General features: G+C 41.6%; 1 protein-coding gene across 6 annotated transcripts in view; it reads right to left on the bottom strand.

The window, feature by feature from the left end:
* The window catches only part of MCTP1 (multiple C2 and transmembrane domain containing 1), an 822,947-nt gene that overhangs the window by 20,554 nt on the left and 785,655 nt on the right, over nucleotides 1-16,738 (bottom strand). For all 6 annotated transcript variants that reach the window (XM_056537887.1, XM_056537932.1, XM_056537877.1 and 3 more), the window contains one exon: nucleotides 14,403-14,512. In XM_056537887.1, the coding sequence (XP_056393862.1) occupies nucleotides 14,403-14,512 (110 nt within the window). The remainder of the gene's footprint in view (nucleotides 1-14,402; nucleotides 14,513-16,738) is intronic.

The raw sequence follows: 16,738 nt of genomic DNA, 5'->3' as shown, positions 1-16,738 counted from the left end.
GGCCAATTTTGACGGGGAGATATCATTGGAAAGGTCTTTCAAAGACCTATTAAATGAGGTAAAAAAAAGGTTTTTTTGCCCAGCACTGCAGATGTCCTTTAAAGACCTGTGTTCACATTTGCAACAGCTGGAATCCCCCAGTGCAGGGACCACTGTTCAGACGCACGCTTTCTGCTGCTGGATCTACGAGTACGCCGCCAGTCTGCATTCCCACTCACCGCTTCTCCACCGCATCCATCTACAGGCCGGACGCAAGTTCATGCCACTCCGGGAAGACGGTGTGACCTTACATGCCGCGCGGATACCATCTCCGGGCCAGCTGCATAGCCATGCCTGTCTGCAGGAGCGAGGTCCGTCACGAAGCTGAAACATCACCCCGAAGTGCTCTCCTGTGTAGCTGTGCGGTGAGTGGTGCAGAGCACCAAACTATGTTTTAAAACTGTGAACCGCACAAGACAATAGGATGGGCACTATCAATCAGTCCACTATCAGAACAAAGGTGCAATGGCGTTCAGCTGCACGAAGCCAAAATATCGGGGAGTGCTCCAGCCTATAAACAGTCCTAGTTCCAAAAAACGATCCACAAATAGAAAAGGCGAGTCACTCACCCAGCTGTACAGTTGTAGTAGCCGACGGCGGACTATCCGGTTAGTCCATAGTACGGGAACGGGCAGAGATGGAACGAGGCAGGGGAGAGCTCAGACGCGGCCACGGACCGTTACACGCCCACTGGCGCTTCTTCAGGCCGTATGATCGTCATCACGTAGGCTCTAAGTATTTAACCCCTTTCTGCAACAGAAAGTAACCAGGTGGAGACCAACCCTAAAGTGTGTATTAACACTAAGTGCGTGAACAAACTATAATAACTAATAGTGGGTAAAAACAAATAAAGCTACTTATACTCATGAGAAGGAAGATAAATATTAACCTATATCTTTAAAGAGGAAAGAAAATTTCATGCACCAAAACAAAGGATTATATGACCTGATAGCAAAGGAATATATAAGGTAATAAATGCTATCATTCCGCCAGAAAAAAAGAGAAAAATAAAGAAAAATAAAGAAACTAATGGGAGAAAAAATGACTAGATGACTAATACTCAATATAGAATTCTCAATAAGGAAAAAATGTGTACATATCACAAGACAATAAATGAAAAAAGTGGAACAGAATAGTAGAGGGAAGCAAAGGAACCAAGGGCATACCTTCATTATTATTCATAATAGGGCCCCATATTCTTCTTTGTCATTCAAACCTAGAATTCCTGTGGCCTCCAATCTAAGGATCCACCTGGATTCCTTGCATAACAAGGTATGGCGTAAATCTTTTCCACTACTAGCTTTTTCTACTTTTTCTAAAGCTGCAAATTGTATCTCACCTAACCCTATGTTCATTTAGCATATGACTCACAAGTCTAGCTGCTCCCTTACCAGTAATGAAGGATCTCATATGCTCCCGTATCCTGTGGAATAACGGGCGAACCGTCTTCCCAATATAATATTTTCCACAGGGACAGATCAGGCAATACACTACCATTTTAGTTCTACAAGTTATCATTTGTTACTGGTAAGGGAGTAGCTAGACTTGTGAGTCATATGCTAAATGAACACAGGGACAGGTTAGGTGAGATAAAATTTGCAGCTTTAGAAAAAGTAGAAAAAGCTAGTAGTGGAAAAGATTTACGCCATACCTTGTTATGCAAGGAATCCAGGTGGATCCTTAGATTGGAGGCCACAGGAATTCTAGGTCTGAATGACAAAGATGAATATGGGGCCCTATTATGAATAATAATGAAGGTATGCCCTTGGTTCCTTTGCTTCCCTCTACTATTCTGTTCCACTTTTTTCATTTATTGTCTTGTGATATGTACACATTTTTTCCTTATTGAGAATTCTATATTGAGTATTAGTCATCTAGTCATTTTTTCTTCCCATTAGTTTCTTTATTTTTCTTTATTTTTCTCTATTTTTCTGGCGGAATGATAGCATTTATTACCTTATATATTCCTTTGCTATCAGGTCATATAATCCTTTGTTTTGGTGCATGAAATTTTCTTTCCTCTTTAAAGATATAGGTTAATATTTATCTTCCTTCTCATGAGTATAAGTAGCTTTATTTGTTTTTAACCCACTATTAGTTATTATAGTTTGTTCACGCACTTATAGTGTTAATACACACTTTAGGGTTGTCTCCACCTGGTTACTTTCTGTTGCAGAAAGGGGTTAAATACTTAGAGCCTACGTGATGACGATCATACAGCCTGACGAAGCGCCAGTGGGCGTGTAACGGTCCATGGCCGCATCTGAGCTCTCCCCTGCCTCGTTCCATCTCTGCCTGTTCCCGTACTATGGACTAACCGGATCGTCCGCCGTCGGCTACTACAACTGTACAGCTGGGTGAGTGACTCGCCTTTTCTATTTGTGGATCGTTTTTTGGAACTAGGACTGTTTATAGGCTGGAGCACCTCCCGATATTTTGGCTCCGTGCAGCTGAACGCCATTGCACCTTTGTTCTGATAGTGGACTGATTGATAGTGCCCATCCTATTGTCTTGTACGGTTCACATACTTCTTTCTATTGTCTTCTTGGATTTGAGTACATCATTATACAGTCTACATACAGTTTACTAGGATTGCAACATGGATATGGAATGCACTGAGGGAGCCACCTGTAGCACATTCAGTGCGGGAAGGGCTGAGGCAGGGGAGTTCTTCTCTGCTTGTAAGAAGAAGGAGGAAATACACATGATTAGCACCAAAACCTTAGAATTCAGAATTGCTACACTGGCTGAAAGGGAAACTAGGATGTTTTGGACTGTAAGTTCACTTCAAGCCTATAGTCACAATAACAGGACCCCGAGAGGGTTAAGACCTTTTAAGCCACCTTCGCAATTTACTGATAGCCCAGATTTTGTAAGAAAATGGGAAGAACTTAATTTACAACATTCATTTAATTTACAGAATTTAGTGTTGGAGCAAAATAGAATTGAATATGAAGTGGTAACCAGAGATTTGTGTAGAGCGAAGCAAGAGTTAAAAACCAGACTTACAGACCAACAATTTGCAGCTTTTAACCCCTTAAGGACACAGCCCATTTTCACCTCTAGGACGCAGCCCTTTTTTGCACATCTGACCACTGTCACTTTAAACATTAATAACTCTGGAATGCTTTTACTTATCAATCTGATTCCGAGATTGTTTTTTCGTGACATATTCTACTTTAACATAGTGGTAAATTTTTGTGGTAACTTGCATCCTTTCTTGGTGAAAAATCCCAAAATTTGATGAAAAAATTGAAAATTTTGCATTTTTCTAACTTTGAAGCTCTCTGTTTGTAAGGAAAATGGATATTCCAAATATTATTTTTTTTGGATTCACATATACAATATGTCTACTTTATATTTTCATCATAAAATTGACAAGTGTTTACTTTTGGAAGACACCAGAGGGCTTCAAAGTTCAGCAGCAATTTTACAATTTTTCACAAAATTTTCAAACTCGCTATTTTTCATGGACCAGTTCAGGTTTGAAGTGGATTTGAAGGGTCTTCATATTAGAAATACCCCATAAATGACCCCATTACAAAAACTGCACCCCCCAAAGTATTCAAAATGACATTCAGTAAGTGTTTTAACCCTTTAGGTGTTTCACAGGAAAAGCAGCAAAGTGAAGGAGAAAATTCAAAATCTTCATTTTTTACACTTGCATGTTCTTGTAGACCCAATTTTTGAATTTTTACAAGGGGTAAAAGGATAAAATTTATACTTGAATTTGTAGCCCAATTTCTCTCGAGTAAGCACATACCTCATATGTCTATGTAAATTGTTCGGCGGGCGCAGTAGAGGGCTCAGAAGCGAAGGAGCGACAAGGGGATTTTGGAGAGTACGTTTTTCTGAAATGGTTTTTTGGGGGCATGTTGCATTTAGGAAGCCCCTATGGTGCCAAAACAGCAAATAAAAAAAACATGGCATACCATTTTGGAAACTAGACCCCTTGAGGAACGTAAAAAGGAATTAAGTGAGCCTTAATACCCCACAGGTGTTTCATGACTTTTGCATATGTAAAAAAAAAAAAAAAAAATTTCACTAAAATGTGTGTTTCCCCCCAAATTTCACATTTTTGCAAGGATTAATAGCAGAAAATACCCCCCAAAATTTGTAACCCCATCTCTTCTGAGTATGGAGGTACCCCATAAGTTGACCTGAAGTGCATTACGGGCGAACTACAATGCTCAGAAGAGAAGGAGTCATATTTGGCTTTTTGAGAGCAAATTTTGCTCGGGGGGCATGTCGCATTTAGGAAGCCCCTATGGTGCCAGGACAGCAAAAAAAAAATGACATGGCATACCATTTTGGAAACTAGACTCCTTGAGGAACGTAACAAGGGATAAAGTGAACCTTAATACCCCACAGGTGTTTCACGACTTTTGCATATGTAAAAAAAAAAATTTTTTTTTTACCAAAAATGCTTGGTTTAGCAAAAATTTTACATTTTTAAAAAAGGTAATAGCAGAAAATACCCCCCAACATTTGAAGCCCAATTTCTCCCGATTCAGAAGACACCCAATATGGGGATGAAAAGTGCTCTGCTGGCGCACTACAGGTCTCAGAAGAGAAGGAGTCACATTTGGCTTTTTGGAAGCAAATTTTGCTCTGGGGGCATGCCGCATTTAGGAAGCACCTATGGTGCCAGGACAGAAAAAAAAAAACACATGGCATACCATTTTGGAAACTAGACCCCTTGGGGAACGTAACAAGGGGTAAAGTGAACCTTAATACAGGTGTTTCACGACTTTTGCACATGTAAAAAAAAAAATATATTTTTTTTACACTAAAATGCTTGTTTTCCCCCAAATTTTACATTTTTACAAGGGATAATAGCAGAAAATACCCCCCAAAATTTGTAACCCCATCTCTTCTGAGTATGGAAATACCCAATAAGTGGACGTGAAGTGCACTGGGGGCGAACTACAATGCTCAGAAGAGAAGGAGCATCATTGAGCTTTTGGAGAGAGAATTTGGCCATGTACATTTCCAAAGCCCCCCGTGGTGCCAGAACAGTGGACCCCCCACATGTGACCCCATTTTTAAAACTACACCCCTCACGGAAGGTAATAAGGGGTGCAGGGAGAATTTACACCCCACTGGCATTTGACGGATCTTTGGAACAGTGGGCTGTGCAAATTAAAAATTTTATTTTTCATTTTCACAGACCCCTGTTTCAAAGATCTGTCAGACACCTGTAGGGCGTAAATGCTCACTGTACCCCTTGTTACATTCCGTGAGGAGTGTAGTTTCCAAAATGGGGTCACATGTGGGTATTTATTGTTTTGCACTTATGTCAGAACCGCTGTAAAATCAGCCACCCCTGTGTAAATCACCAATTTAGACCTCAAATTTACATGGTGCACTCTCCCTTCTGAGCCTTGTTGTGCGTCCCCAGAACACTTTGCGCCCACATATGGGGTATCTCCGTCCTCAGGAGAAATTGCGTTACAAATTTTGGAGGCTTTTTTTCTTTTACCGCTTGTGAAATTTAAAAGTATGGGGCAACACCAGTATGTTAGTGTACAAAAATGTATTTTTTTTACACTAACATGCTGGTGTAGACCCCAACTTTACCTTTTCATAAGGGGTAAAAGGAGAAAAAGCCCCCCAAAATTTGTTAGGCAATTTCTCCCGAGTACGGCGATACCCCATATGTGGCCCTAAACTGTTGCCTTGAAATACGACAGGGCTCCAAAGTGAGAGCACCATGCGCATTTGAGGCCTAAATTAGGGATTTGCATAGGGGTGGACATAGGGGTATTTTACACCAGTGATTCTCAAACAGGGTGCCTCCAGCTGTTGCTAAACTCCCAGCATGCTTGGACAGTCAATGGCTGTCCGGAAATGCTGGGAGTTTTTGTTTTGCAACAGCTGGAGGCTCCGTTTTGGAAACACTGCTGTAGGATACGTTTTTCATTTTTATTGGGGGGGAAGGGGTGGTGGTGGTGGGGGGGGGCAGTGTACGTGTGTATATGTAGTGTTTTACTCTTTATTTTATGTTAGTGTAGTGTTTTTAGGTTACATTCACACTGACGGCGGATTACACTGAGTCTCCCGCTAGGAGTTTGAGCTGCGGCTGCTGCAGCTCAAACCTGAAGCAGGGAATTCACTGTAATCCGCCGCCAGTGTGAATGTAACCTGTACATTCACATGGGAGGGGGGGGGGGGCAAAACTACAACTCCCAGCATGCACTGACAGAACGTGCATGCTGGGAGTTGTAGTTTTGCAACAGCTGGAGGCACACTGGTTGGAAAATACTGAGTTAGGTAATAGAACCTATTACCTAACTCGGTATTTCCCAACCAGTGTGCCTCCAGCTGTTGCAGAACTACAACTCTCAGCATGTACTGATTGCCAAAGGGAATGCTGGGAGATGTAGTTATGCAACAGCTGGAGGCACGCAAGTACAACTCCCAGCATGCCGAGACAGCCATTTGCTGTTCCTGAATGCTGGGAGTTGTAGTTTTGCAAGATTTAGAGGGGTTCAGGCTGGAGATCACTGACAGTGGTCTCTAAACTGTGGCCCTCCAGATGTTGCAAAACTACAAATCTCAGCATGCTAAGACAGCAAACTGCTGTCTGAGCATGCTGGGAGTTGTAGTTTTGTAATATCTGGAGGGCTACAGTTTAGAGACCACTGTCAGTGATCTCTAGCCTGAACCCCTCTAAATCTTGCAAAACTACAACTCCCAGCATGCCAACACAGCAAACAGCTGTCAAGGCATGGTGGGAGTTGTAGTTTTGCAACACCTGGAGGGCGACAGTTTAGAGACCACTCTCTAAACTGTCGCCCTGCAGATGTTGCTAGGCAACAGACTCCTGGACACGCGGCGTCATACTCACTTCCACCGCCGCCGTGATCACAGCCGCCGCCGTCATCTGGAGCTCCGCCGCCGGGTAAGTGACCGCCGCTGCCGCCGCCGCCGCTACTACACGGTTCCCCCCGCTGTGCCCGGACACCGATGGGCGGGCATAGCGCGGGGAACCGAACTTTAACCCCCCCCCCCGCCCCCAGTCTGCTATTGGTCGGCCGCTCCGCTGATCAATAGCAGGGATAGGAGGGGTGGCAACCCTGCCACCTCACTCCTATCTCTTCAAGGGGGATCGAGGGTGTCTTGGACACCCCCGATCCCCCTTATTTTATCGCGGCGCCGCCGTTGATGGGCAGGGGGAGAGCGCTCCCCCTGCAAACACCATAGATGCCGTGATCAGACTGATCACGGCATCTATGGGGTTAATGCTGCCGGGACCGGCGCGATCGCGGCCCCGGCAGCTGCGGTGGGACTCCGGCTGTGATTGACAGCTGAGTCCCACCCGCGATCTCCTGCGCTGCCCGCGGCAGAGCAGGAGATCGCTTGGACGTATGCATACGTCCATTTGCGCGAACGTGTAATTCGCCTGGACGTATGCATACGTCCAATAGCGGGAAGGGGTTAAAAATCGCTTAGAAAAAAAGCTTGTCGTTTTACAAGCTTCAATAAAAGAAATTAAAAAAGATAAACTACTTAGGGACAAAAAAAGATTTTGATCAAAAGCAAGTGTTTTCCTGGAATAAAAATAAAGGTAAAGGTTCACAACCTAAAAATAGTTATAAAAAGGGGAAACAGAATTATCAGTACAAAAAAATGAATAAAACCAAAGCATCGGATTATTTCACCACAGACTCGGATTCGAGCCCGGAGGAAGGTGAAATGATGTCAGCCAGTACAAATTCGGGGGACCGGAGAGAGTATATGGGAAAAGGAAAAAAAAACAGAAGAGGGAGAAGGAGAAAAAAGTCTGAAAAAATCATTCAAAAGGAAAACCATATCATGGAGGGAGGAACCAACAACAATTTAGTAGTTAATTTTACTGACATCATATTACCGCATGAATGTGTACAAGTCCTTAACAAAGGGCTCAATTTTGGGTTAAAAGATAATTTTAATTTCTCCATATTTAAAGAAGAACTTTTTAAGGCGGTAGGAAAATTAAATTTAAAGAATTATTTCATTATAGTTCAAAAACAGAAAAAAATTCCTGAAAAGAAAAAAACTACTTGAAGGAGAGGTTTAGTGTTCTATCGGCCCCTTAGGATTTTGGGTCGTAAATGGGTTGGAATCTGATGACTATGCCCCCATGAAAGATTTGATGGAACTTTGGGATGAAGGAGAAGGTATTGTTACGGAGGATTTCCTTGACTGTATCAATAATGAGAATAATTATTTTCAAGGTGGGAACCAATCTACCTTTAATCCCCCAGCTATTTCTGGGAGTCCAACTGAAGTATTCTTTGATGCAGTATGTAAAGATCTAAAGGCTCTGATATACCCCCAGGCTGGTTGGAACATTACTAAAAAGGAAAAGAAAGCTTTAGACTGGCTAAGGAATAACGAACAAATTACAGTATCTAAAGCAGACAAGGGTGGATCTGTTGTTGTGTGGTGGAGGCAAGACTACGACAACGAATTGAACAAACAGTTAAGTAACACTATGGTATACCAAGAGTTATCGATCGACCCCACACGTAAAATCTTAGACAAAGTCCGTTCTTTTTTGAGAAAATACGTTGAACTGGGCATTATTGGGGAAAAAACTGCATCCAAATTATACCGGAAAATCCATCCAAGCCATATATTTATATCCTGCCCAAAACTCATAAGAAACAGTATCCCCCCCCCTGGACGCCCCATCGTTGCTGCAGTGGGATCTCCAACTCAAGCCTTGTCAGGCTACATTGATTGGTTAGTAGCCCCATTATTGAAATATATTCCAACATATGTGAAGGACTTGGGCGATCTTATAACCAACCTTAGTACAGTTGAATGGCAAGAGGGGTGGAGTTTAGCCTCAATTGATGTCGAAAGCCTGTACACCCGTATCCCTCAGGATACGGGTGTGCAGGCTTTGAGGACATTTTTGTCCTCTACAGAGAAATCTACACAATTCTGTTGTGGAGGCAACAGAATTACTTTTGACAAACAATTGTTTCCAGAGCAAGAACAGATGGTATAAGCAATTACTGGGGACCGCGATGGGGTCCCCAGTTTCTTGCTCTCTAGCCAACATTTTTTTGGGTGTTTTTGAAAAAAATTATGTTTTTACCCCCCTTAATCCATTTTTACAGTACATTGTTTTAATGTTTCGTTACGTTGACGACGTGCTAGTCATTTGGTCAGGAACACCTGAGCTTTTTTCTGAATTCATTTGTTATCTCAATGACATCAATGACTGTAATATGTTATTTACATCGGTCTTTGGGGGATATTCTTTAGAATTTCTAGACGTCAAAATTGAGATCATTAATAACATCACAACTTCTGGTTTTAGGAAGGACACTTCCAAAAATGCCATTCTACATTTCCAGTCATCCCATCCCAAAAAACCCAAAACAAGTATACCGTATAGTCAGCTAGTCAGGCTGAAACGGATCAATTCTGATCCGACAACCTTTGACAAGCAAGAAAAGGAACTATTAGATAGGTTACTTGTTAGAGGATGTGCTCGCCCAAGCTAGGGCTAGGATCAACACTGTATCCAGAGAGCAGCTCCTTGAAAGTGATGTTGGTGCTAGGAAGAATAAAAATTCTGATCTTTTCTTTCAGGAATACTCCCTTAAACGAACAGATTAGAAAATCTATCTACTCTAACTGGTTCATTTTACAAACCGACCCTGATATTGCTGATCTGGTAACAAAAAAAACTATAAACAATAGGAGAAATCCTGAAACGTAAAAGTATTGTTCCTGATGCTAAACATGAATTGAATTGGTTGCAAGAACTACTAAAACCAGGGAACTATGCATGTGGGACTTGTAGGTTTTGTGACCTTAACCTAAAAAGTGACACTATCTCCCTAGGTAGTTATAAAGTTTCAGTTAAACAAATGATAATTTGTAGAACTAAAATGGTAGTGTATTGCCTGATCTGTCCCTGCGGAAAATATTATATTGGGAAGATGGTTCGCCCGTTATTCCACAGGATACGGGAGCATATGAGATCCTTCATTACTGGTAAGGGAGCAGCTAGACTTGTGAGTCATATGCTAAATGAACACAGGGACAGGTTAGGTGAGATAAAATTTGCAGCTTTAGAAAAGGAAGAAAAAGCTAGTAGTGGAAAAGATTTACGCCATACCTTGTTATGCAAGGAATCCAGGTGGATCCTTAGATTGGAGGCCACAGGAATTCTAGGTCTGAATGACAAAGAAGAATATGGGGCCCTATTATGAATAATAATGAAGGTATGCCCTTGGTTCCTTTGCTTCCCTCTACTATTCTGTTCCACTTTTTTCATTTATTGTCTTGTGATATATACACATTTTTTCCTTATTGAGAATTCTATATTGAGTATTAGTCATCTAGTCATTTTTTCTTCCCATTAGTTTCTTTATTTTTCTTTATTTTTCTCTATTTTTCTGGCGGAATGATAGCATTTATTACCTTATATATTCCTTTGCTATCAGGTCATATAATCCTTTGTTTTGTTGCATGAAATTTTCTTTCCTCTTTAAAGATATAGGTTAATATTTATCTTCCTTCTCATGAGTATAAGTAGCTTTATTTGTTTTTACCCATTAGTTATTATACTTTGTTTACGCACTTATAGTGTTAATACACACTTTAGGGTTGGTCTCCATCTGGTTACTTTCTGTTGCAGAAAGGGATTAAATGCTTAGAGCCTACGTGATGACGATCATACGGCCTGACGAAGCGCCAGTGGGCGTGTAACGGTCCGTGGCCGCGTCTGAGCTCTCCCCTGCCTCGTTCCATCTCTGCCCATTACCGTACTATGGACGAACCGGATCGTCCGCCGTTGTCTACTACAACTGTACAGCTGGGTGAGTGACTCGCCTTTTCTATTTGTAGATCGTTATGTTTTAAAACTATTTGCAAGCTACATTATATCAACCACAGGCTTTATTACATCAACTCTACCTACCACAAAGTGGAGGGTACTGGAAATTGGATACAGTAACAATATAATAGGTGGCTGTGTACTTATACAATTGACTTTTTATCTGGACATCCACAGACTTTTTGTAGAATTATTTTAAATTATCATACTCTGTGTAATACTTTGTGTATTAATCTATCATACCCTGTGTATATATTTATGATAAAGTCTACAGCAAGGGCCCTGCTTGGACATTTATTTATTAACTAATAAATAATATTAATACAACTAGTCTATTAATTACCTACACCAATATATATTTATCTAAAGGTCTGTACTTTCGCATTTTTAATGTACCAATTTACTACTAGAAGTACAGCCTTTCTCTCCTTCCCATACTTCCACTTTTTATCTCTTTGTCTGGAATGGGTATGGATGCTAAGAGCAGATGAAATAGGCTCTAGGTCTAAGCCCCCTAATAGGACCGGGTGTCGTCAAAGCAACACATGATGCTACGGTGTACACAGGAATATCAACCCTGAACTCAGGATCAGATCCTTCTCATTACATTACTATGCAAATTGCTGATGAGACATTTCCTTTAAAACTTTGGTAGATTCCCTGCTGGATCACCCTGATAATTTGTTGTGCTACTTCCTATTAAATGACTTCACTAAAAACTTTTTTTTCTTTAATGTTTCTCTATAGTTAAAATTGCTTTCAGTTCAGGAGGAAAATGTATACAATGTATACAAGCTTAAAAAATGTAAAAAGTTTCCATATGCATTAAAAAAGAATTGTGTAAATCAATTCAGCCTTCTGTATTGAGTGTTATAAGCCCGCAATGTGGAACATACTTATACTTTCAATAGCTGAATATTAAAACCAAACTATTCGTCATGCCATTGTGCCGCAGCATTAGATATGTTGGCCCTGCGTTATGTGTTTTGGCAGAAGAGATGTCGTCTGGGAGATTTCTGTGAAGACCTTTGTATGTAATATGTGAAGAGAGCCAACACTTTGCTTCAATCTCTTTAGTGCTGGCGTGGCATATTGTACATTATATTGTTCTCCCTACCATAAAATATCATTACGTATACAGTGCTCCATGAGGAACAGGGCAACACATAAACTCTTCTTAGCAACATTATTAAAGGGGTACTCCACTGGAAAACATTTTCTTTTCAATCAACTGGTGCCAGAAAGTTAAACAGATTTGCAAATTACTTCTATTAAAAAATCCCAATCCTTCCAGTAGGTATCAGCTGCTGTATAATACACAGGAAGTTCTTTTCCTTTTGAATTTCCTTTCTCCATGACTACAGTGCTCTCTGCTGACACCTCTGTCCACGTCAGGAACTGTCCAGAGCAAAAGAGGTTTGCTATGGGGATTTGGGAGGTGTCAGCAGAGAGCACCTGTGGTCAGGCAGAAAGGAAATTAAAAAAGAAAAGAACTTCCTGTGTATTATACCGCAGCTAAAAAGTACTGGAAGGATTGGGATTTTTTTTTTTAAATAGAAGTAATTTACAAATCTGTTTAACTTTCTGGCACCAGTTGATTTAAAAGAAAATGTTTTCCAGTGGAGTACCCCTTTAAGCTGTCTGAGAGTCTAATGTTGTTAATGTCATCTATCTATGTTCTATCTAGTTATCTATCTGTCCATCCACGTCCAAGGAGGAAGACAGCACTAGTCCCTGCTCTTATGCCCGTGACCATCCGGATAACCAGTCCAGATATAGAACATCCAATTGGTATAGGTCACAGCAAAAAGTATGCAGACTCCCAATTTCAAAAAGGCTGTGGTCTTTATTTAGGTCATCAGCAATGCAACGTTTCGGCTATAGTGTAGCCTTTGTCAAGCATGCTTGACAAAGGCTACACTATAGCCGAAACGTTGCATTGCTGATGACCTAAATAAAGACCACAGCATATCTGTCCATCCATCTATCTATCACAACTGCAAAGAACAGACACCAATTAGATAGAGTATCAATGAGCACTATCTATATATTTAGGTACACGCAGTATAGAGAAAGAGCTAGCAATGAATGTCCTCTGCTTTGCGTGTGGTCAACTGCGCTGCCAATCCATTCACAATCAACATCACAATTAAAGGATCACAGCATATTCAGAGGTTACAAAGAATCTCCTCTTCTTTATTTAAACCACAATCAAGAGCAGCGTGTTGACAGATATAGTGTCTTTCTCAAGCATAGTACAAATGGTCATCATGAACATATATACACAGCACATACAAATTAAGTCCCGTTGGTTGTTACATGTCCCAGCCCCCAATTACAGGCAAACAAACAGACAGATCAATCGTTAGATGGATAGAGAGATACGCGCTAGATAAATACTAGGTAGGTAGGTAGATAGACAGATAGATAGAGAAATATGAGGTAGATACATATTAGGTAGGTAGACCGATAGATAGAGCAATCCATCTTTTGTTCTGTTTTTGGTATATTCATTAAACATATGCATAAAACATAAGTAAATCCTAAATTCAAAGGAGCACTTCAAGAATCAAAAACTTTTTATATGTTGTACATCTTGGCAAAACATTAACCTATTTTATTTATTTCATAAAAGTTTTATTTTGCTTTTATTAAAACCATGGCTTAAATAAAGATCACAAGGGGTCCCTACACCATCCAGAACATAATCATCTCAGGCTGCAGCATCATATTTGTCCCAGCTGAAGTACAAGCAAGGACAAAGTCCAGGAAGTAAGGGCAGGGCTAGCACTCTTCTGTGCTCACTCCTGTCCTGTCTATCAGACTCTGAAAACAGAGCGGAGGGGGTTACAGAACCGACTTTGGTGATGAAGAGACTCAACACTGCACAGCAGACTCAGGGAGGAAGTGAATGCATGGTGAATGAGGATGGGCTCAGTGCTTGCATCGGACACACCCCTTTCTGAGGAGTGGATGTCAGAATGAGTGAGCAGCAGTACAGAGGGATTTGTGAGCCAAATACAGAAGCTAGACACCTAAAAGAGACAGGTAGAGAATCTGTATGACCTAGTAAGTTATGTATATATATATTAGATCAATTCCACCAAGTAAGAACACAGCACTGGCCACGAGGTCTGGTGCAAAAAGGGCTAGAAGTTTATTGCACCAAACATGAATACATGCATTACCTCATGACCAATGCTGTGTCTTCACTTGGTGGAATTGATTTGCTATTTTGGCCCCGGCAGGCTGGAAAGACACATGCACTGTACATGAGGTGGTCCAGTTCCAACTCCTTTTTCTGAATGTCATATTCATTATTTTGTCTCTGATGTGACAGGTCCGCTTTAAATTGCGGTCTGTATACAATAGATCGGCAGATCTCCTGAATTGTTAGAGACTGGTTGTGTTTTTTTCTGCCCTTTTCTTCAGCCATGGATCTTTCAGCTACTGTAACTCATTCTTTTAAAAAATACTTATCAGTAAGCAGCATCAATAGCTCAACCAGTCTGTTACCTACCCCACAGAAGGACGATGTATCTGAGCGGGATAAAATATAGCACTGCTGTGAGCAGACACAAGGCGATAATTGCCAGCCAGGTTAAGAATGGGACCGTCCAGTTGAATGTGCTACATGGAAAAAAATGGCATGAGTCACACAGCTAATCCTCTCATATATCTAATAAAAGACATAACAAATAAAGTGCGGATGTCTAAACGAGACATGCAGGCATATTACTCTTCATTCCCTCCTCCTGGATGTGCACAAGAGGAAATGCAGAGATAAATGGTGCCAAATAAATTGTATCTCAACAACATTACAGACAATGGCACCTATTAATCATTGCTCAATACCCAATAACTCACTTACTAGAAATAATACACTTAACTGGGAATATTGACCGTGGAGCTCTTCATCATGAATAATAACATTCTATCATGTCTTCATACAGGAGCAAATGTATATGTGTATAAATCAAACCATATTAATACATGCTGTACTGTAGCCATATACAATAACCGATGAAGATATGAATTATACATTATGTATATTAGCATAAGACATGCAGTACTAATACAATGTGCTAGGGCCAACAAAGTTAAGATAAAATTACTGTAAGACATAAGGCAGCATATTAAGAAGGTATATTGAACACCAATGTCTGTATACAGACTAGTCACTAAATCTAGGAGCTTTTGCAATTTATATTAAGAGATTTATGCTATTTACTTACTTTTCATAGAAAAACTATCTCCTGCTAATTGGAAACAGTCAACAAGCTGGTATTGATTGATCTAGTTTATATCTGTTTATTACTTTTAGTATGCAAAGCAGCTCACTCCTCCACACCACCGTTTTAGGTTGTATTCCCTAAACATCAGTTTTTCACTCCAGTTACAGAGTTTTAGGAACTCATTGGCATATAAAGGGGTACTCCGCCCCTAGACATCTTCTACCCTATCCAAAGGATAGGGGATAAGATGTCTGATCGCGGGGGTCCTGCCGCTGGGGACCCCCATGATCTTGGCTGCAGCATCCCAGACATCCGATGCAACCCCAGACAACTTTGCTCCATGCTGGGTGACTGGCAATGCGAGGCGGAGGCTCATGAAATCACGGCCACGCCTCACTTGTGACGTCATGGCCAGGCCCCCTCAGTGCAAGTCTATGGGAGGGGACATGATGGCCGTCACGTCCCCCCCCCCCCCATAGACTTGCATTGAGGTGGTGTGGCAGTGACATCACGAGCGGGGCGCAGCCAAATGTTGGGTGCAGCACTGAGATTTGGATAGGTGCTAAGATGTCTAGAGGCGGAGTATCCCTTTAATGCAAACCCAGAGATCTCCCCAGAAAGATAGAGAATCCATCTGTAGACAGCGCTGTTTCAAAGTTGCTGTCCCTTGACAGTCCCGGCTTAGCTTGTGAGAAGCCTGTTGACTAGGTAAAAGGGATAAGAGTTCTCCCTGCAGAGACACCCTTACTGGTGTGTGGAGCTTCAATGGTCTCCTTTGCATATTCCCATTTAGTGCTTCATTTACACTATCATAGCACTTGCTGCCTTGATCATTAAAAAACAAATACATAATTCATATATTATACAGAGTAGACAACAATCCAGTATGTGTTCCATGTGTTCACTTACTTACTGTATACTGTCATGAAAGGTACACATAGAATGCATATGTAAATGGATGCCGCCTGTGCCTATGGAGAGCTTGTTGCCAACAAGCTCTCCATAGCAGTATGTAACTTCAAGGGCTGGGCGCAAGACAGCTATTTGGTGCATAGGTTATGGGACTCCCCCCCCCCCCCCCTCCCCCCACTTCACTTATTGATAGTTGCCAACCCTTACCTTTATTAGTCTGTTTGTATTGCATGATCTTTGCCAGTCTTGACCCTTGATTTGAATGATTACACTTAATAACATATTAAAAAATCCTGCATAATACACCACATGGAGATAGTTCATATCCCCTTCTAAGGGTGTTCTACAGCGCAGATAAAATAAACTTTTTGTTCATGGTTTAGCCTTAAAGGGGTACTCTGCCCCTAGGCATCGTATCCCCTATCCACCCCCGCGATCTCTCCTGCAGCACCCCCTGTCATCTGGTGCATCTGGTGCCTGATAACTGTCGATGCAGGGGCCGGAGGATCGTGATGTCACGGTTACGTCCCGCCCCCTTAATGCAAGTCTGTTGGAAGGGACGTCACAAGGCGGTGGGGCCGTGACGTTGCGATTCTCCGTGCACCAGATGACGGGGGGTGGGGGGGGGGCTGCTGGAGAGATTGTGGGGGTTCCCAGCCGCAGTACCCCCACCATCAGACGTCTTATCCCCTATCCTTTGGATAGGGAA

Source organism: Hyla sarda, chromosome 1, assembly GCF_029499605.1.
Source record: "Hyla sarda isolate aHylSar1 chromosome 1, aHylSar1.hap1, whole genome shotgun sequence".
Taxonomy (NCBI): Eukaryota; Metazoa; Chordata; class Amphibia; order Anura; family Hylidae; genus Hyla; species Hyla sarda.
The sequence above is the reverse complement of the archived record's forward strand: the minus strand, read 5'-3'. Positions and strand labels throughout refer to the sequence as shown.